This window comes from Periplaneta americana, chromosome 1 (genome assembly GCF_040183065.1).
Source record: "Periplaneta americana isolate PAMFEO1 chromosome 1, P.americana_PAMFEO1_priV1, whole genome shotgun sequence".
Lineage (NCBI taxonomy): Eukaryota > Metazoa > Arthropoda > Insecta > Blattodea > Blattidae > Periplaneta > Periplaneta americana.
In genome coordinates this window covers 165,352,190-165,375,882 of record NC_091117.1, presented here as the reverse complement: position 1 = coordinate 165,375,882, position 23,693 = coordinate 165,352,190, and the positions used below count along the sequence as shown (strand labels likewise).

At 36.6% G+C, this 23,693-nt stretch overlaps 1 protein-coding gene across 1 annotated transcript in view; it reads right to left on the bottom strand.

Moving 5' to 3' along the window:
* The window catches only part of LOC138703289 (uncharacterized), a 29,070-nt gene extending 5,377 nt beyond the window's left edge, over positions 1-23,693 (bottom strand). Inside the window, exons 1-7 of the mRNA XM_069831053.1 lie at positions 23,381-23,693; positions 21,149-23,152; positions 17,981-18,202; positions 13,487-13,719; positions 8,734-8,925; positions 4,869-5,045; positions 1,635-1,847 (exon numbers count right to left, since the gene is read on the bottom strand). Of these exons, the coding sequence (XP_069687154.1) occupies positions 1,635-1,847; positions 4,869-5,045; positions 8,734-8,925; positions 13,487-13,719; positions 17,981-18,202; positions 21,149-23,152; positions 23,381-23,417 (3,078 nt within the window). The 5' untranslated portion in view covers positions 23,418-23,693. The remainder of the gene's footprint in view (positions 1-1,634; positions 1,848-4,868; positions 5,046-8,733; positions 8,926-13,486; positions 13,720-17,980; positions 18,203-21,148; positions 23,153-23,380) is intronic.

Below are 23,693 nucleotides of genomic sequence, written 5' to 3'. Positions count from 1 at the left end.
GTAAGACACGTTCAATTCAAAACCGCGATTTATGTGGTGTTAACTAAGCTCTTTACGTGTCCCCAAACACAGAAATCTCGTATTTAAATCCGGTGACCTAGGAGACCACGGTACAGGTCTTCCTCTGCCTAAGGCAATGGTTCATAAACTTTTTGAAGGTGCGGACCCACGTTTGGGTGGGACATTTGTTTGCGACCCCCCCCCTTCATTACCATACCAGTAAGACTCCATTCAAGAAATACAAATACTTGTAAGATCGTGAACAACGGTAAATTTACTCAAAACCAGTAGATACCACCTAACTTCTAATGTGTACCTCCAATAATACCTGCAAGACGAGAAACTGCAATATGCTACATTTACAGCTATTGTTGTTAGGCCTTGAAAGTTGGAATTCTCACACAGAAACTTGTTGCTAGGGAAACCATTCTTCATAACATAAAACTATACTGAAATAGACCCATTACAGTGCACTTATTATTACTTAGTTACCATTACAGTGCAGTTTTGCAATGATTTTGGAATAATATTGCTCTAAATTTTCAATGCAATTTTAAAAATATGAACGTGCAAAAAATGTTGTACAATACACGAATACACGTTTGTGAAGTGCATTACAGAATCTTGGACATTGAAAAACTCGATCTGCTCATTTTTCAAACTTTTCCTCGATTTTGTAAAAAGTACTTCGCAATCTTGTATCGTAATATACTATTTCAATTCTTTTTTTCTTCTTACACTGGTCTTCTTTTCTCATATATTTTTTCAAACACTTAAAGAACTTGAAATAGTACATTAGTTTGCGAAGCCAAGATGTTAAAAAAATAAGGAAAAGATTTATTAAAATATGTGCTTACTGATGGAAGGTTGAAAGTATAATTTTTTCACAACAGATTAGTTTTAGATCAAAAGAATGTAAGAATACCTCGAGTTTGCACAAGAAACTCTTACAGTTTTGATAGCATTTGCAAACCCGTATTTATGCAAAATACGTTTCCGGTCTATGATTTCCATCAAAACAAAAGCGAGAAATCTCCTTGAAATTGTAAATGATACAATTTGTGCATACCGAATATAGAGCGAAGATTTCAGAAGCTACTTTGTCAAAAACAGACACATTTATAGCATTAATTATTTTTTTATTTTAGCTGTAACTACTGAAACTATTTATTTTATTTTTATGTTCATTTTTTTATGTTTCTGAATACAAAATAAATGTGTTAATAAAGCATTTTTGTTTTATTATTTTTTTTTGTAAATCATCTCGCGACCCCCTCAGCTTTTTACACGACACCCCAGGGGGTCACGACCCACACTCTGGGGAATGCTGGCCTAAGGGAATACCACATGACCAGTTAGTTTGTGGACCAATGTTTATTGGAGCTTTTTTGCTTCTTTCAGTTTGTAATTTTCATCTATAAATTATTATACTTTTGAAACATCCTGTATAGAAAATAATACGAATTAAAAATATATGCAGTTCTTTAAAACTGTAACATTTGTCCTCAGGGTTAAATTCTATAATAATAATAAGTACTGGTTAATCTATAGTTAGCCCTCTACATTTCTTTTCATTCTTACCCCTACGCTCTTAAATGTAGCTACTGTATATACTTATTGCATAATTGCGTTACCTTCATTATGTCCTCGTTGTCTAAGCAACAACCTGGTAGTATATGACAATCTGTGTAGTTGAAAGAGTTATCATAATCTGCCACAAATTCTTCAAAAATTCTGGATTTGACTGTGCCGTTTGCTGACGTATTGTCTAATCTCTCCGTTGTCACAAATGTGTCTTTATCTTCAGTGCACCAATCCAAGTAACCATGGATACCACAGCAATGAAGCTGAATATAAAATATAAGCAATTTAAGTTTCATTATAATTATATATTACATATAAACATGGTTTCCTTTAGAGTTGTACAGTAAATATTTTTTTAAAGAGGTTTAAATTTTACATTTAGTATTAATCACAGATGATGAGACGATAACATGGTGGTAATAAGAAACTACATATACAGGGCTTTCATTTCAAAACTTCCCAGTCTAAATAACTAATTATTTAAACTGAATTCAATTTAAACAAAAAACACGTCAATTTAGATATTGAGAGGAAAGTCTGAAACTAGGCTTAATTATATTTTAGATTTCATCCCCCATTCCGCAGCCACCCCTTTTAGAAATTTCAAACGGCACCCCTATAGTTTTATACTTAGATAAGGCTCCCTTCAGACGAGGCCAATTTTAGTGGCGCGTTAGTGGCGCTGTTAAATTTTTGTAGAAAATGTTTCAGTCTTCCAGTGAACATGGACGTAGAAGGAGATATACTAGTACTTTTGGAAAATTTGCTCATACGAAGAAAGAATAGACGTAAAAATAGAAGAAGAGTTTGAGTCCATCCATTAGTTTTGGAAAGACAGGATCGAGGACTATTCCATAACTTGTTTGATGATTTACATCAGGCCAATAAAAATATTAATTTAAAATTACGCAAATGAGGAACGATATGACATAGGCTAAAACATATTTTTGTTCACTTTTTAAGAATTCAAAATTGAATATAATAGGCACCAAACATGAAACCAATCATAGCACGTACGAGTAATTCAACCAATAGGTGTCTGTAGGGTAATGGCAAAGTCAAAGGTCGTGGTGTCTAATTTTATTGAACCCAGATTCGAACCTGAGATCAGCTAGCTAATTTTTCATCTCTTTGTTAATAACGCGCTATTAAAAATAGCCTCGTCTGAAGGGACACCAGCGAATAGGGATTATAAAGAATGGACACTTCGCGTCGGTACCTTTGATGTAGCCGGACTGATTTCAATGACCTTCAAGCCAGCTAGAGCGTGAGATTCTGCTTTCTCCCTAGAGTTGGCGCTGACATCACACCAGCTAGCAGTCGACACAGCGGAAATATAACACATATAATTAATACATCTAGGTACATTATGTACTCAAATAAAATAAATTGGATCCATAAAATAATAAATCTGTCATTGACTGTAATGTCTAGACTCTATAGAGTTCCTTTATAATGAGAATTGAAACGTTGACCCCAACAACAATTAAAATATGTGATGATTTGATAGCACTGAAAATGGAAAAACAAAACTCTTATGAGAAGTAAAACCATATACCTATGTTATATTATATACAAATACTCGTATTAAACGAATTTGATACATAATTTTATAATGTATTATATTATTTTATAATATAATTTATTATATCTGAAATATAAACAATCATTATTACAACTAGATCATCACTGAGAAATACACGTAAGGAAAAGCTGTTAACTTGAATTTATTTGAAGCAAAGCTTTACTGGATTATGCAATAAGGTAGGCGATGTTTGAATCCTGTGTCTCAACTCTATTCTCAATTATTATCTTAGCCTATGCTCGATTACACTAACCTCTAGCGCTTGAAAGTAGAACTAAACGCTGGCGCACAGAGAAACAAAACACAGGAAAATTCGCTCAGTGTCCATTTCTTTATAATCCCTATTCGCTGGGGACATTAAATATGAAAGAGCATTAAATTGTTTATACACCTCATTCATTTATTTCACATCTTATGTTTTATATCGTTGCCTGGCAACCTCAATTGTTGTTACTGTAGATTAGAGCTGAAGCACAGTCTAGTACAGTCACGAAGCTCGAGTTTATGAGGGTACTAGGATCAATAGACTGTGCAAGTACTATTACGCATTGTCTGTAGTGAGGCGATAGTAGCGATCCTAGTGGTTAGCAACTAGCTATGGATGCATATTTACTACGTATTGAGCTTCGTGACTGTATATACTAGACTGTGGCTGAAGCTACAAATACCATAGAACATTTCTTGTAATACTCGTAGTTGTAATAATTTCTAACGATTGATAATCAAATACGAAGTTCTGATTCCCATCGCATACAAATCTTTGACCACTGCACTCCAATGCGAACCCCTGATGATTATTATCAAATATGAGTCTATGACGACTATGAACATAGACTAAACTCTCACAATTCTCACAAAAAGCCACCGAATTAGTTTAGAATAACAAGCGTGATTTAGTTGAGTACTTGGTTGAGGTTTTTCCTATTTTCTTTCCAACTGTAAGGCGAATGTCACATAATCTTAGGATGAAACTAAAGACTTATCTCGCCAAATATTATTTCGCTATCACCAATTCCACTGAACCTAGATAACCATGTAAATGATACACAGTCGTTGCATAATCGATTAAAAAGATTTTATTAAAAAACATAATTCTGACAACTGTCATACAGCTCGACCAAGTTAAGTCTGCGAGCCGAGAGGGGAAGTTGGAGGCAGTTCTGTAGTGAAAGAGGCGGTAACGAAACGAGACCAGTACAGTCTCATATGACAGCAAAGTTTTCCTACTGCGCTTCAGTTCATAGAGCGGTAACAATTTAAGACGCTTTGAAATAGACTGTACTTCTATTTCTGCTTGACAGTGAGGTTTGGCGTTCTGATTGGCAAGCGTGGAGAAAGTTGCATGAGGGGGGGAGGCTGGGAGACAGCGTAATTGTTGCCTTTATCTGAAGACAAGGACAACAAATGCGTGGCTCCGTAGTGTATTTTAAACGATGTGCACACGTTGAAATCTGAGCGTCAAGTGATCTATGTGGCAACTGTGTTTTGCCTCTACATTCCTCTACATTCCATCCCGATATCCCCACTCGCAGACTTGACTTGGGCAAGCTGTAAAATGATATCCGAAACTGTCACGATTCTCATGAAATACAAAACTTCGATTATTCTCATGACATACAAAGTAAATTAAACAAGAATCTTTGATTATTTTACATCAAATATGAAACTGTGATTATTCTTACTAAGTATACACACGAACCGATCTCTGCAGCACGTCCCAGGCGACGGTGACAGTAGTGTCATGGTTCTGGGTGACGCTGGGCATGGACTTCTGCATGCGGTATTCAGCTCTGCTCTCTGTTGTCACCTGGTAACCCGCTTGCAGAAACGCATTGGCTAGCAACACTATCGCCATGATCGCAGCCATCACCATATGCTGAAACACCGAAATTCATTTATCACCTTACAAATGTCACGCGTTTTAAAGTAAATTATTATTATTACTAGCCGTACCCGTGCGCTCCGCTGCACCCGTTAGAAATAAATATAAAGTAATTACATAATTAAAACAGGACATTTGATCCAGGGAACATTCGTGTTTGATATAAGGATAAATCGTTTATTATGTTACTTAATTTAAATTGTATTTGCATAATTAAAATGCGATCATTTTGATCCAGAGACCACTCATTTGGTCATAAAAATTATTTTAGGAAATACAGGAAACGAATGTACAGAATAGCCTATCAAGTTTTTTGTACATAAGAAGCTATTTTAATCTTACCCGTCCTCAATTCACTCACAAGTTATTGTAATAACATTATAGCATTATGTCCATCTAGAGAAACTACACTTTCCAATGGTGAATTAATAATTAATTATACAAATCGGTTAATTTAGCTTCTGATATTACTTCATACAAACACAGAAACATTATCTGTAGGCTATCTTTCATAGCTTTCGATTGTTGCTGTCCAAGGCCCCTTATAGACGAAGTCATTTGTTTTTTAATTCATTACACGGCCTTAGATGGCAGTCATTTTAATTTTAAAACTCATTTATCTCATTAAATATCAGTCCTATCAAACTTTTTCAAGGAATAAAACTTATCGGAAATTATTTTTAAAGAAACTTTTGTTATGTAACATTTTTCACAAAAATCAATAATAAGCAAGATATTTCGATTTAATTCAGGCCCCCTTATAACCCCCCTTTTAAATAATGTATTTTGAATGCCATATAGCCTAAAATCTAAGTTACAACGAACTTAATTTATATTCCAATTTTCATCGAAATCCGTTCAGCCATTATCGCGTGAAAAGGTAAACATACAGACAGACAGACAGACAGACAAACAAAAATTTCAAAAAAGCTATTTTCGGTTTCAAGGTGGTTAATTGCATATGTTAGGACCAATTATTCTTGGAAAATCGAAAATTACCAGAAAAATTTCGGCTACAGATTTATTATTAGTATAGATTATTATTATTATTATTATTATTATTATTATTATTATTATCATTATTATTATTATATTATTACAGTGAAACCTCTCATTAACGGACATCGAAGGGACGTAACAATCTGTCCGCATCTGGGAGGTGTCCTTTATTGGGAGGGAGGCTCCCCAATCTAACAGTAAATTTATAATATGCATTATGTATCCCTTCACGCTTTAAATGAAATGTATTACTGTAGTTTAATTCTAAATACAGTAGGCTATACTATAGTAAATTCTTTGCAACTTTGAACTACAGTAGATAAGACCGAAAAAGGACACTACAGTACTGTGCCATGCAATTTTATTCTAGGGCTACAGTTATGCAGTACTGTAAACCTTTCTCAACTTAATCTTTACGTTCAGGTGCCATGTCTCTCGAAACAGAACAACTGATTGAAGTGAAGAGAATAATCCTACTAACCCTATCATGTGTCGAATAGAATTTCACGATCGCGAAAATCTTGGACCCGTCAGACAGGTTAAATTTTATGACTTTGTTTATCCACCCGCTTCCAGCTAACAAAGGATAGCCGTCTGGGTTAGTGGTAGCCTACAAGACCCTTAGGGTGCTATTCATAGACATTTCGCTAGCCCGCACTACGAGCGTACTAAACAGGATTCATATCATATCACATCGCTAACACTGGTTTACGAATACGAAAAACGTTAGTTCGCTGATCATTCACCGAAAGCCCGCGCTAAGAATGTCTATGAATACGGCCCTTATTGTCTTCTTTCATGTTAAGAAATTTCTGTAGAGTTCTAAAAACTAAATTCTCCATTATTGTAACACATTAGGTCTTGAAATCAAAGTTCTGTCCGCAGTCAGCTGTCCGTGTCCGTGTCTGAGAGTGTCCGTAAACGAGAGTTAAATTTATTATTATTTCTACATTATTTCAGTTGTGACATAAAAATCTGTCCGTATATGAGGAGTGTCCGTATCTTGGGGGTGTCCGTAAGGAGATGTTTCACTCTATTATTATTATTATTATTATTACTGATATAGACCTCTTATGGAGACATCTGTTATTCACCTGTAGGTATAGGTACCACAGCCTGTTAGCTTACGTAATTCATTGTCATATTTTCTGCATGCATTTCCTGTTATGTACAGAAGAGGTCTTTACAGGTTGAACGGACGGATAGGTATAGGCCCACTAACTTCTTATTACCGATTGGAGATGAGGTCGCTGCTATCTCTACAAATAGGAAATATGCAACGAGCTCAGTAGTTCGGACTCCTGCCGTCGGTAATCGGAACTTGGCTGGCCTATACCCGGTGATAATGTTGGTACAATACAAAAGGGAATAGATACAAAAAGAGAACAAATACAAAATAATACATGAATACAAAACAAATCAAACACCACAATAGTTATTTTTTTTATAATAACTGCCTCCCATTGGAGGTAGCCCAGAAGGACTCAGTATACTCTCCTACATGAATTTTACAATATTAAATGTTTACATAAATTTTGTAGAAAGAAAATTAAAATAAACATATGAATTATAAAGTGTAGAAAAGAAAAAAAAATTAAACAGAGTGAATATGATGACTCAGAATTTCGCAAGAGCGTTTCAAAACTGAAGTTACGATGTCAGCAGTAAGTGTCTGTGGTAGTTCAAAAGTCTTCCTGAAGCTTTCAAACAACTTGGGAATCACACCACGAGCTCCAATAAGAAGACCAATCACCTCAATGTCTTCAAGCTGGTATTTTGCTTCGAAGTAATCAACTGTTGGCAGATAAATATTGATCTTTTCTTTATTGACATCCTCCGGCTGGCGACTCCCCGTTTCAATCCTTACGGTAGGATCAATTATATATCCTTTCTTGGTAGTCTGGGAATACGCTATGATGTCAATACGTCTAGAGGAGCCATTAGTAGCAAAGCAAAAAACTTCCTCTTATACTATCCAAGACTTTTTTTCTTAAAGCAGTTGCAATTAAGGATCGAACATGATGGTGTCTGGCATTTCGGAGGAGTAAACCTCTGTTACACTGACCTTGGACGTGGGCAAGGGTTTCAGTCTCCGGGCAGCCATGTCTGCACCGGGATCCGTCCAAAGAGCGACCAGGTACTCCTCTAACTGCTGCTAAATTGGCATTCATTTTGAGTATAATTAGGCCTATTAGGCCTACAAAACAATAACACAAATATTACTCGACCTAGGCCAGTGGAGTCCTGCAGCCCGGAGCGCCATTTGTACTGCTCCTGCGTTCGTATAGCGTCATCGCGATAGTTCACATCATGCCCGCAGCTCCACTCGCCTCGGTCGAGTAATACTAAATAACGATACAAATACAAAATCATAATATAAACATGACTCTCAACACAAATAAAGACTTTGAAACACACTAAATCATCCTTAGCACTAAGCTGAAGAAAGTAGGCTACTAAACGCTTAAGCGATAGCTACCTATTACACCGACACAAATCTTACCCAAATTTAACACTTACAAAACACTTAAACACTTCGAATACTTACACTTCGCTTCAAAACCTTCCGCAGCACACATTCTACTCGCTGTCCGTCAGCAACACGTTCTATGTAAATATAAGCAGCAAAGTGAAGCTATGCAGCTTTTTAAAGCTTTAGTAATAAGCGAGGGTTTGTACTTACAATGATGAGAAAGAAATTCCTGGATTCCAGAAGGCCGCAGAAACCGCATATTGAGGCTATGATGAGAAGTGTTCCATTGCTGATGAAAACAACTATAGAGATGAGAAAAGTGAACGGGACCAATACGAGGAGGAGCGTTGCCTTGTGGATGAGGAACGACAAGCCAACTGCCATCAGGATAAGTCCCATTATCTGCAAAGGTGCACAACTTCCGTATACATGTTTACATTAAGGCAATCTATGAACTATAAAACATTGGATCAAAATATATGTAATCTACATTATTTATTTATTCATTTATTTATTCGTTCGTTCGTTCGTTCGTTCATTCATTCATTCATTCATACATTCATTCATTCATTTATTTACTTATTTATTTACTTATTTATTTGTTTATTTACTTATTTAGTTACTTATTTATTTAGTTATTTATTTATTTACTTGTTTATTTAGTTATTTATTTAGTTACGTTTTATTTATTTAGTAACTTTTTATTTATTTAGTTATTTATTTATTTACTTATTTATTTAGTTATTTATTTATTTATTTAGTTACTTATATATTTATTTAGTTATTTATTTATTTAGTTACTTATATATTTATTTAGTTATTTATTTATTTATTTAGTTACTTATATATTTATTTAGTTATTTATTTATTTAGTTACTTATTTGTTATTTATTTATATATTTATTTATTTATATACAGGGTGTTTCAAAAATACGGGGCATAATTTCAGGTATGTATTTCCCACATGTAGACAATCAAAATAGTTCATTACAACATGTGTCCGGAAATGCTTTATTTCCGAGTTATGGCCTTCACAACATTGAAATTCACCGGAACGTTTTTCTTTCCGCAGGTCGTTGCCGTCAAAGGAGACATTAAGAGGGCACTCTGACAGTTCATTCCGAGGCGAAGGTTACATTCAGTGTTGTGTAGGCGTTAGACTGTGCGACATGTATTCAAATCAAGAGCTGGCAGAGATACACTTCATGTACGGTAAAGCGGACGGCAATGCTGCGCTGGCTCGTCGTTTGTACCAAGAGAAGTACCCACAGCGACAATGTCCAGATCGGAAGACATTTGTACGTCTCCATTACCGTCTGTGCGAGTATGGAAAATTTAACTCTCCTGGTTTGGGAAGGGGACGACCAAGATCTACAACTCCAGAAGTACAGGAGGAGATTCTGGAGGCTGTGAACATGACTCCTTCTATCAGCACACGAAGGGTAGCGTTGCAAGTCAATGTTCCTCATACGACTGTCTGGAGACTGTTGAAAGAGTATCAATATTGTATCCTCATCATTTGCAATGTGTACAGGCCCTGTCACCAGCAGATTACCGTGCACGAGTTAGGTTCTGTCAGTGGTTCTTGCAGCAGTGTGGTGTAAATCCGAACTTTCCTGCCTTAGTATTATTTACAGATGAAGCACAGTTCACACGAGATGGCATAACAAATTTCCACAATCAGCATGTATGGACGTATGAAAACCCACGTGCAACTGTTCCATCTCATCACCAGGTGCGGTTCTCCCTCAACATGTGGGCCGGTATCATTGGTGATCGATTAGTTGGACCCCATGTACTTGTAAACAGATTTACGGGGCAGGCGTACACAAACTTCCTGGAAAACACCATACCTCATGTTTTAGAAGACACTTCACTGATCAATCGTCAACACATTCACTTCTTACATGATGCCGCTCCTGCACACTTCAGTCGTACGGCTCGCCGGTACTTGGATCGAAGGTTTCCTGATCGATGGATAGGTAAAGGTGGCCCAATTGCTTGGCCTCCACGCTCACCTGATCTGAACCCTCTCGATTTCTACTTGTGGGGCCATTTAAAATCATTGGTTTATTCGTCTCCGGTGCCTGATTTGGAATCCCTTCGGAATCGAATTGTGGCATGTTCTGAGGACATACGCAATACTCCTGGAATTTGGGATCGTGTTCGCAGGCCAATGAGACATCGATGTGAGGTCTGCATTCAAGCAGGAGGTGGACATTTTGAACGTCTTCTGTAATGACAACGATCTGCGGAAAGAAAAACGTTCCGGTGAATTTCAATGTTGTGAAGGCCATAACTCGGAAATGAAGCATTTCCCGACACATGTTGTAATGAACTATTTTGATTGTCTACATGTGGGAAATACATACCTGAAATTATGCCCCGTATTTTTGAAACACCCTGTATATATATATATATATATATATATATATATATGTATGTATGTATGTATGTATGTATGTATGTATGTATGTATGTATGTATTTAATCTGGCGGAGTTAAGGCCATCAGGCTTTCTCTACCACACCAACAGAATACAAATATACATAGGTCCTATACAAGAAACAAATGCAGAGAGAAGAAGCAAATAAGAAATATAAATAAAATTACAGATACAAATACAAAAAAGCACAAATGCAGAAAGAATGAGAGAAATAATATACAGAGTGAATCAAAAGTCTGGAACCATATAATTATCTTCCATATGCTTGATTTCTGATTACTATAGGTGTTACCAGTATTTGTAAGACCAAATGCTCTACCAGTGACACATTCGATGTTAGCTCTCAGCTATCACGAAAGCCACCATTTTGGATGCAACTTTGAAATTTTAAATGGAAAGAGGATCATGTAGGTACTCAAAACCATGTGAAACTTTCTGAAAAAAAAAAACAATGGTGCAATCTATTTTGAGATATCTCTAATCGTTTTCAAGTTTTTTAAAGATAAATATCATAATGACACAAACATTAGTGACTGCAGCTATAGATACTTTGTAACATGGTAAAGTACTAAGAATGCTTTGGAAAAGGTATTTTTATGTAATTCTGGTAATTAACTTTTCCATAATTGCTTGAAGGCTACAACTATGGTCGCTGCATTAGGCACTAACAGGGAAGTACAAGAACTTCAAGTTATTACGTCATTAATTTCATTTATCTTTATTATTATCAGAGTTCATATTTAGGAAAACTTAAGAAGGTAGTCAATGATGACCGTTATGAACAAGTAATGACCGACTAGAATTCAGAGGATGACGAAAAAACTATGTCGAAATTAGACAGTCAAGTAACTTACTGTCAGAATTTATATTAACACAGTGAAGTAGTCATTACTTGTTCATAATGTTCATCAGTGATTATACAAGTGTTAAAAGAGAGTATCCAAGAATGAAGAAAGTGGTCAAATTACTCAGGATTTTCTGCTTCCACAGAAGTTGAATTTTCGGCTTTCTTAGCCCCTGCATGGTTGTATAACTTATATTTTAATTAACTTTAAATATTGGTAAGTATTGGAACTTTCTATAGACCTGCATATGGTTACAGTTCACAGCCACCGTTTATCTCAATACAGGAAAAACACAGGATACAACCCAATCTATATTGGATATACAGGATGTTTCCGAGGTGGTGTTACAAATTTCCAGGGATGATGGGGAAGAGCACATGTATTAATTTGAGATATGGAACCCTGGTCGGAAATGACCGAGTCGAAAGTTACAAGCAAAAATAGTTCTGTGGAAATGAAATAATTTTATTCCTCTGCACATCTTATTTATGTGTATTTATCGGACGTTGTTTACGTTGTCTAGGAAATGAATTTAATTCATATATTATTATTATTATATTTCTATCTTTTTAGTTATTATTTTATTAATGTTAATGTTATGGGGGATAAGCTCTTTAACATAATTTTATAATTTTTGGTTACAGTATTCCATTCAGTGCGCTGTCTGAGGGCTGGTGACAGGAAACTACACTAAAGCAATGCAGATAGCGTAATATGTAACGGACATGGTCGGTCCTGACATGCACGTCTGTAGACAGCAGTGTATGTGTACAAGATGCAGTGTCCAGTCGATCAGTCCTAGTGAAATGGAGGAGTACACGAGAGCGGAATAAGCATACCTGATTTTCGAATACGAATGAGCCAATGGGAACAGCAGACAAGCTGACAGATTGTATCGGTTCAAGTACCCACTTAGGAGACATCCGACCCATACCATTTTTCCACGACTGTTCCAAAAGTTAAGGGAAGGAGGGCACGTGGTGCCAAATTACAATTCCATTTCCACACAACTATTTTTGTTTATAACTTTCGACACAGTCATTTCCGGACCATGGTTCCTTATCTCAAATTGATACATGTGACTTCGCCATCACCCCTGAAAGTTTGTAACACCATCTCGGAAACACTCTGTATATACATTTACCAGTCGGAAACTGGACATGGATCCGTTTCATTTTTAGCTCAACGTGGTTCCACTTCAGTCAGACCAGGGAATATCTTATTTGTAATTAATTAAAAACTATATAGCACATAAAATATAATTATATTGCCTTACGAAGCTTCGGGTCCACACCTGTGGAGTACCAGTCAGTGCGTCTGGCCCCCAAACCAGGTGGCCCGGGTTCGAATCCCGGTCGGGGCAAGTTATCTGGTTGAGGTTTTTTCCGGGGTTTTCCCTCAACCCAATACAAGCAAATACTGGGTAACTTACGGTGTTGGACCCCGGACTCATTTCACCGGCTTTATAACCTTCATATCATTCAGACGCTAAATAACCTGGATGCTGATACAGCGTCGTAAAATAACCCAATAAAATAAATAAAAACGAAGCTTCGGTTGCCTCCTGATTTTACAATGCACAGAACGATTGGTCTGCTAGGTACCATAATAATAGTGGATTACTCTGAAAATGGATACTTGGAAGACATAGCAAACCTGCTGTAGGTCGTACCAGTTCCAGGCTGAAGAGGACTACTCCAAAATAAACGAGGTATCTCCCGCAGGGGGCACAGAAGCCCTTCCTGCGAACCACTGACTGATCCTTGATCCCGTCCTTTTCCTTCTGGTCTATCATATCTTCGTAGAATAATCCGCTGCCTATGGCTTTGTCGATAAGATTCTTCTGGGGTGTATTCGTTGAAGAGCTCATGTACATTACAGGCTTATAGTCCTCAGATCGAAGCACTATACAGAGAAAATATTAATTATTTATCGTCGTAAATATGGAGTATTTATGAGGATATTATTATTATTATTATTATTATTATTATTATTATTATTATTATTATTATCATTATCATTATCATTATTATCATTATCATTATTATCATTATCATTATTATAACTACGTTATGGTATATTTATTAATATTATGTTTTTGAAATGCAATTTTTTCATAGCCATCCAATTTTTAACAAACAGGAAGTTTCATATTGTGTCGGCTTCATTTTATTACAAGGTCGGTACTATTCGGTAAGTCTCTCTATAATAAAGATAGCATTGTTACAATTCGAACGTGCCGCAGCACCAAGCATAGGGATTATATTGAAGAAGTGGCAGGATGACTATGCCTTATGTCGATATACAGCTCGTCCAAGTCAAGTCTGCGAGTGAGGATATCGGGATGGAATGTAGAGGCAAAACACAGTTGCCACATAGGTCACTTGACGCTCAGATTTCAACGTGTGCACATCGTTTAAAATACACTACGGAGCGCACGCATTTGTGTCCTTGTCTTCAGATAAAGGCAACAGTTACGCTCCCTCCCCCCCTCATGCAACTTTCTCTCCTACGCCCACGCTTGCCAATCAGAACGCCAAACCTCACTGTCAAGCAGAAGTAGAAGTACAGTCTATTTCAAAGCGTCTTAAATTGTTACCGCTCTGTAAACTGAAGCGCAGTAGGAAAACTTTGCTGTCATGTGAGACTGTACTGGTCCCCTCTCGATACCGCCTCCTTTCCCTACAGAACTGCCTCCAACCTCCCCTCTCGGCTCGCAGGCTTAACTTGGTCGAGCTGTAGATTTTGTTACTCTGACAGTGAAAAACTGAAGAAGGAAAAACGATTATGGATTTAAAAATACTCAGATCTAAATATGTAATTTTTTTTAGTTCAAAGGGGGGGGGGGAGGATTCATACGTCTCAACTTCGTGGCCACAATATTTTCTCTGGGCACATGTAATAAAAGCTGTAGCTTACCATACTACTAACAGCGACTGAGGCTTAACGTTACAACTAGGCATCATTGCTTAAGCGCGAATGGCTCGCGTTGTTCTGAGCTGCGAGTAACCACCTCTTGCGTACGCCCTTGTGTATAATATACAGGATGTCCCATTTATCTTGTGCACCTATTATAACTTTTTTGTTTGGATAGGTATTGGAATATTTGTTTTTGAGCGTTGTGTTAGAACGAGGGGCTAACGTGAGTGTAGAGATTTGGTGCATATAACTACATTATGATTAGACTTCGTGGAATTGCCACGAGAATCGTAAGGTTTACTGCGCACGCGGTATAGATTGTATGAGAAGGGGCCGTGCAACGTATGGAGTATGCCTCTAATGTAAACACTGAACAGTATACTGCGGTTACAATAAAACATGTATCCTGCATTCAAGAAATATAATGAATGATCATTGAAGTAGGAAATGTCTAAACATGTAAATACACAATTATTTTGTATTTTGAATATGTGCATGACAGTAAAGAGTTACGTACATTTTGAGCGACTGCAAAGTGAACCTCCTCCGATGGTCACTTAAACAGTTTTTATATTGGGAAAATGTACATTTGACATCACACGATGTAATAGGTGCATATTTGAAGAACAGGAAGTCACTACTTTTTAGTACACCAACTTCAGACCTCTTGTTGTGACCTGATAGTACATCATTTATAATACGAAGTTGTGAATAGCAGAATTTTTAGCAATAATATTTCTCAACATACATTCAACTTTTTCTGAAATTAGTGAATTGTTATTTTGGATAACGGTTTGTGATATTTTATCCACTATATTAAGGGCTTCTGAGAGTTGTAGTTTATATGATTCTAATTGGGTGATGCTTTTGGACACGATTTTAAAATCAGAATCAATGAACAGAATATTTTCCAATAGCTGTTCAGAAGGCAACGATTTTACAGCTGCAACAGCGGAACTGTCTGTGCTGTCCAATGCATCAATTACCTCCATTATTTGCCGTAATGTTCCGCATAATAATTAACAGCATCCAACCACTTTTCCCAACGGCTCAAGACTGGCTGCGGGGGTAAGGGTATTACAGGGGCAATTATTTGGAACAGCAACACTCTCATTGTAGCATGCTTGATTGAATTCTTGTCTGCACTGAACAAATGTTAAGCTTTGACTATTCCAAGCACAGTAATGCAAAAACAAGTGCTTACATAGATATACATTAGTTGTAGCTGCTCTATCTATTTGGACCGGTCACAACTCTTAACATGAACTGCTTATACTACGAGACCGGGAGGTCGCCCATCTCCTCTATACTACCGTACACCGGCAACCTGATTGCATGCTGCGTGTGGCAATTCAACGAAGTCTAATTATGATACAAGATACACGTGACGTCATCAATTTTTCAAATAGCACTACATACTTTAATCATGTTACATTGATTACACACATTAAGACGAGTTCAAAAATGTATCACAATGTCATCTTTCTGAACAATAACAGCAACAAAACGAAACAAAAACGTACTTCCAACATGATAATGTAATGCTTTGAAAGTCACAGATGATGATCCAAATAGTGACTATTCACATTAATGCACATTCGAAGGTGTTCCCCGAAAGACTGTATGACTGCCCGGCATGTTGCTGGCTGAATGGACACACAAGCCTGTCGAATGCGTTGCTGCATGTCGTCTGGTGTTGTCAGAATGTTCTGGTATACACTGTCCTTTACAGTTCCCCACAGGAAGAAGTCGAGTGGCGACAGGTCCGGAGAACGTGCAGACCACTGTTCGTGGATTGTGGCGTTGACAGTTGTTGTGTTTGTTTACATGTTAAGACAGCAAACACACAACACACGACGTGTACGGACGTCAGTCGTCTTTCGTTTTGTGTAAGTTAATGCACAAGATGAATAGGGCACCACAATAAACGGCACATTCTGATGGCATTCATTTTGCATTTTTTATTGTTATTGATTGGGAAGGTAACATTGTGACAGGCCTACATTTTTAACTCGTCCTAATATGTGTAATCAATGTAACATGAATAAAGTATGTAGTGCTATTTGAAAAATTGATGACGTCACGTGTATCTTGTACCATAATGTAGTTACATGAACCAAATTTCTACACTCATGTTAGCCCCTCGGTCTAACATAACTCTCAAAAACAAAAATTCCTGTACCTATCCAAACAAAAAAGTTATAATAGGTGTACAAGATAAATGGGACATCCTGTATATGTGTACAATACCTATACATATACAGTGGAGTCCCTTCATTGTTCATAAAAGGGGGTAAAAACGATTAGCCAATTAATGGTCATTATTACGTTTGTACGTACTGTGTACTACGTTATTGGTCTTCTGTGACTGCTCCTACTCGACGATGCAACCACTGCCCGAGCAATGAACTCAGTGACTCATAAAAAGAAGAGCCGGGTGAGTACAAACATTATTTTACTGTTTTAATACTACGTATTACTGAGGATGATGTACAGTGGAGTCCCTTCGTTGTTTATAAATGCGGATAAAATTATTAGCCAATCAAAGGTCAGTCATTTTAAACGTTTGTGTGTACCGTCTATTACTTTATTGGTCTTCTGTGCCCGTCCCTACCTAGACGATGTAACCACTGCCTAGTGGTGAATTCAGTGACTGGTAGACAGAGAACATGGTTGTAAGCAGTCGGGTGAGTACAAACACTGTACATACTTGTCTCTAAGCGTTGGAGGGATCACGCAGCAGATTCCCCACAAGTTTCAAGTTAATTTTTTGCCTGAGTAAATGTATTATGAAAGGATATCACTCTAAATGACTTAAAAATATCTTTGTCGTTAATGTTAAAATAATTATTTTATTTAGAGGAGTTACCACTGTAATTATTTACTCATATATTTGTATGTGTACACATTTAGATGCTAAATTAATTCCCATTTAAGTTTGTATTTTCATGTATAACTGAAAATAGATTTCTTTCTTCTTCTTTATGTATCTTTTGATATCAACGTCGAGGATGAGTCGTCTATTAGTAACGTATTGAGTGGTGTTTCTGTAGTGGGCGGAGTCAGCTAGCTTTCCAAATTAGAAGTTTCCAAAACAGAAGATTCCAACGGAAAGACTCCACTGTATTAATTTATAAGAATCGGACTGTCGGCTCAGTGACTACTAGTAGGAGAAAGAAACAAATTTTTAAAAATATTTTGTCCATCAAGTTTCTATTAATACATTTACCTGATTCCATTTTTTTACCTTCCTCTCGTTTGACTCGGATTTCCTCGATTAAATGTTTGTCTGCGTATGGCTTGATTGCCTTTGCCGATGCTAGTTCAAGTTTCAGTTGTTCTAAAAATTCAGGTTCGGATTGATACAAATTCTTCACTACTTCTGCATGGATCTGGGGTTCATACGCTGATGCTCTCATTTCCATGGGAGGGTCTTCAACCTCGACAAGCTTGAAACACTTCTCAAAACCTGTTAAGAGACGGAATGTTTAGCCTATTTATGTATTGCACATGGTATTATATTTCAGTCACTGAGATGATTCACCTATGAAAAATCTATGGTAATATAACAGGGACTAGAAGTTGAAATACATGTAGAATATAGTGTTTTTCAGCCCCTTTCTGCCACAAATTCGTCACACATCACGATATTTTTTAATCATATTCAATTAAAAGAAAATACGAGTTGAAGTTGTTCATGATTTATTCACATAAGGTTCAATTTTTTTTTCTAATGCTACCAGTCTGTCTTTCAACATTTCTGGTCTTTCCTCCTGGCAGTGGCTTAGGTGTAACCCACTTCTGACGTTGGGGCGCCTGAAAGGCGGAGTTACATTACCCCGATGATATGATAGGATGATCATGATTATATTACGCCAGGAGAGGTCTTAAACCTAAACTTAACCTAAATTCCAGACCATTGACGAACACAGGTATAATTCCTTTTAAGGAAAAATGCCTATGGTCTAACCGGGAATCGAACCTAGGACCTCATGAACCGTAGTCAGAAAAAATTGTTACCCATAATACAACAAGAAGTAAATAACAAATATGTTACACATACTTAGAAATAATTTTTAATCTAACACAAGATGATGGTGAACTGTAAAAAAGATTTTGGCGTTTTTAACTACAGTACTGTGTGTGCAGCCAGGCCTCAGTCACTTGGCTTAACTGAAATCAAATTTTGTGTTTTTAAATAATATATTAGTTATTTGAATGAAGCATAATATATCGCTGTAGAAGTATTTGAAACTTTGTGATGTATACAGACTTGTTTTGCAGTAAAATTTGTTCATGGGGCCAGGATCGCTCGTGCCGGGTCTGGCTTGTGACGTATATAGACCTGTTTCGCAGTGAAATGTGTTCCTGAGGCCAGGATCGCTCGTGCCGAGTCTGGCTTGTGATGTATATAGACCTGTTTTGCAGTAAAATTTGTTCCTGAGGCCAGGATTGCTCGTGCCGGGTCTGGTTTCTGGATTTCGTATGTTTTCGCGGGCTTTGGGATTGCGCTTGAAACGTAGCTGAGGCACAATTCGTCTGGCCTCGTGGCCTGGTCAGCTTTCACTCCTCCCATCCACGGGCCGGCCTCAAGGGTAGAATGGGGTAGGTATAGCAGTGGTGGCTTGTCTTCCTAAATAGGCCATAAATAACATAAAAATTCCCGCTCTTTGACAGGCAGAGACCCACACTGTTCTCTCCCCTTATGTCTCAGTTTATGACTTAAGCGAGGGTGTTGTGCAGTAGTACAGTAGTGAGTCTGGTCCAATATTGTTATATGCTTCGGGAAAATATATATAGAAATGGATGCGAGAAATAATGATTATGTAGTTAATTTATTGTTAGAGAGTCCTTTCTCGAGAAGAAATGATATTGAAAGAAAGGAAGTTTTAAATAAAGAGATAGCCTATCGAGATACTTATGCCATCGCTGATAATTTTTTCTGACAGATAATCTTAAAACGTGAGTTTCTATTGCATCCTGATATGGGCAACATAAATGGTTAAGTGGTAGGCCTAATGTGGTGCAAAATAAACTAAAAAAATAAACCTTGTTTGTTGCTGTCAAAAGAAAGAAAGAAAGAAAGAAAGAAAGAAAGAAAGAAAGAAAGAAAGAAAGAAAGGTGTGTCTACGGAAAGCTTCAGCGATGTGAAAAATATTTTCAGGGGAATTTCAACAAATACTTCTTTAGCTGAGCATAATATGGATTGCTTCATCACACTAACAATCACTGAAACAAACTTATAGCATAACAACTTATTTGGTGAATGACATTATTATTTGTCATTAATAATAATAATAATAATAATAATAATAATAATAATAATAATAATAATAATAATAATACAGTAATAATGGCATTAATAATATAACAGTACTAAAATGTATGTCATGAATAAACATTTCCTATCGGAGGCACTTAAATTAGTTGCAACTGGCCTCACCGAGGATTTCGGTCACCGGCTGCTACTGCATTCTTCTCAAGATATGAATGGGTTACTCACTCTGATTTATATAATATGCTTCGTTAGCCCTAAAAAAAACTGAACTGAATCATCATGTAAGTCTGAAACATCGTTCTACTTACAATTATTCCAGATTCAATTAAAATTTTATAAAAAAAAATATATGTGAAAAATGTTGTCAATAATACTCGTATTACGTTTGTCCAAGCAATATAAGCTTAAATAGAAAATAAACTAATACACTAGAATAAAGCAAATAACCATATGATTTCTTCTAATATATGTATAATAATAATTATATTATACCACACTATGCCATATTGTCGGTAATATTGTACAACAGGGATGTACTTAAAGCAACTAATTTGCGCGAAATGCATTGTCGTTAACTTGCATTGATATATAACAGTCGTTCACGTGAAGTTCTTTTAATTTTATTTTATTGAGTGAAAGCGCCAATGTGTAGCTATTCGTACGCTTATAATGGAAGAGATCACAGATATGAATTTGGACAAAGTTTCTTTAGGGGATAAAGAAAAATTAAAGTAGTAACAATGGTAGTTTTAGGCCTACCATAATAATCATATTACGTAGTATATATCTATTATTATTACAGTTATTATTTTTTGGCTGTTATTTATACTTGCTTTAACATCTCTGGTCATATCACGAATTAATTTTTTGGGTGAAATCCGAAGACCTGTGTACTATTGTTGAGACTGGTTCTATTGTTGTAAACTAGATTGTGTCTGTAGATATACTAGCAATTTGTTATTAATATGATTTTGGTGATATTCAGGGATGTTGTGACCCGAATTTCCTGGCATTTGCTTTACGGTTGAGGAAAAAGTCTGAAAAACTTCAATCAGGAAATTCAACCCGACCGAGAATCGAACCCGAGCCCTCTACACCACAGAGGTGGTCTATTATTATTATTATTATTTACTCACAAGGTATGCTCTCCTGGGTTGGTTTTGCGATCCAGTCATCATAACCGCCTTGCATCCCAAGGCCACAGAAATCTTGCGTAAGCTTCGCAAAACTCTTTCGTCTTCTCTGCTTCACGCTCTCTCTTACAGCTCTGGAGTCCTTCGGACTGAAGCGAGGACGTATCGAAATCCGTCGAAATGGCCTATACTCGGGTTCATTATCGTCTGAATATTGTTTTGTATCCACACTTTCTATAACATTTCGAGCAACTCCCATGCTGCCACGTGTCGGAGCTGCTTCCATTCTTATAGCCTCGAAGCAGACAATGTCTTTGTGCACAAACGGAATTTCACTAGAACCAGTTGGATTAGCCTCCTTGGGACAAGTGTCTTCTGTTGAAAGTCTGTAAACACGGTTCGTTTCATTTTCACTTGGAACAGCAGCTTGGATTTCAGGAGATGATTTTTTCATTCCGAGTTTTATCTTTAGACCAGCGTCGTCGTTCTGAGCTAGCAGAGATGATGTTTCATTTAATGACGCTTTCCGTTTATTCACATCAGGAACAATGATTTCCTTTGACTTTCTAGATAAATATGTTTTCGTCGTATTTGCTTTAGTTTCATTGTGTTTAGCTGCTTCCTTAAATGAAATATCCGTTTCTTTCTCTTCTTTTGGAATGATCGCATAGCTTTTAGAAGAAGTAGAGGGCGTATTCTTCGAGACGGTGTTTGTTTCATTTTCATAACGTAGTGGAATTTCGGAAATTTTATGAAGCTGAGGTGATGTCGTTGAAGTAACTTTTGTTTTATTTACATTATCTGGAAGTACTTCGGGACTTGGATGAAGTGAAGACGTTTCTTTAAGTCTTACTTGTGTTTCATTGTCCTCGCTTGAGAGATCTTTGGCTCTCTTTAGTGAAGGAGGGGATCTTTTCTTCTTTGTGTTTTTCGTTTCTTTGGTATTATCTGGAACATTTCTGGGGGTCTCTTGAAGAGGAAGAGATGTTTTCGTCATGCACATCGCTTTATGATCACTACTCGATGTGGTTAGTGGGTTTGTAGGACATAAAATAGATTCCTTTTTCAAGCTATCTTCGTTTATTTCCTTGGAAGTTATGTCATTTTTATGAGAATTTAGATTATTTCTTTTGGAAGTAACCGTAGTTTCACCGATACTGTTTAGACCGACACTGTGGCTGTCAGAAGGTAAAGAGGACACTTGTTTTGGTTTTACCTTTATTTCATTAGTGCCGTCTGCATTTCCATGACCTGTGCGAGAGGATGAAGTGGACGGTTCCTTATAATTTGACTTGGCTAATGTATACTTCTCAATCTCAACATTCCACGTGCGTGATGTTGCTCCGATATCATCTGTGAAGGAAACGGAATGATCGGTTTGTGAGGACTTATATTTCTTCCTGTGACCATGATGGTCAATGAGAACACTTTTTATAGATTTGTTTTTACTACTCTTCCTCCTCCTTTTGGGAGTATCCGTCTCTAAATAAGAATTCTCACCTGCTCTCTTTGAAGTATTTGTTCCATCACTGTCTTTATCTTTGCTTGCACATTGTGCTGAAGAATTATTTCCTTCTGAAGTTTTTTCTTCAATACATGAAATGACTTCCGTCTCCTTCGATTTGGGAATGGTTGCCGTAGGATAAACAAAATATCTATTAAATGGCACATTTTGCGGATCATCCTTATTTATTATTGTGTCTGGACAAGGGGCTTCAGGATTCAGACTTGCTGGAATACTATACTGTAGACAAGGGTTTATTGGTTTCTTACTATCTGTAGAGATAGCATTACTTCTGACTATCTCCTGAACATTCCACTGAGAATTTGGTACGTGAGTTTCAACATCGAAGTAAATGAATTCTTGTTGATTAGACGACGAAGCAATATTTGTTGGCTGAGAATCAGTGTTGGCTTGTTGTGAGCTGCTAGTTTGGTGAATTTCTTGTGTAACTTGTGGTTCCTTCGAAGTCGGTCTCCGCTGATCTCTATTTTGCTTGCAATCGTCTGAAATTAATTATTGCATTTTTAAAGTCTACGAATGAAAATTATGCAGAATAGTCGAAACAGTTAATATTGAATAAATATTACATTGTATAGTTATTTATAATTTACAAGAATTAATAGAATAAATTGAGATATATTCCTTTTGTCAAACTGAATATTGTAAAGACTGGAAAAATTAACTATGCGACATGAAATTAAAAAGTATAATTCATAGTAAGTAGAACTTACCTCTTTCTTTCTTCCTTTCTCGACTACCCTCGTTCATTACTAAGTACGCAGACAATCTTCATAATATGGATTTTGCAATATTCACCAATAATTCAGGTAGGCTACATTTTACAGTGTGGTGACAGTATTAATAAAAGTCACCAGAATTCAATCCGAAGGTGTAAACGAATGCATTTATGACTTTAATAATTACACAAAAAAGAAATGTGCGATTTCTTAACCAACAATAAATCATCTGTAGTAAATAGATAGACATACGCATAGAATGAGAAGTCAGAAAACATTACAGAATATTTGTAGATTGAATATTCGA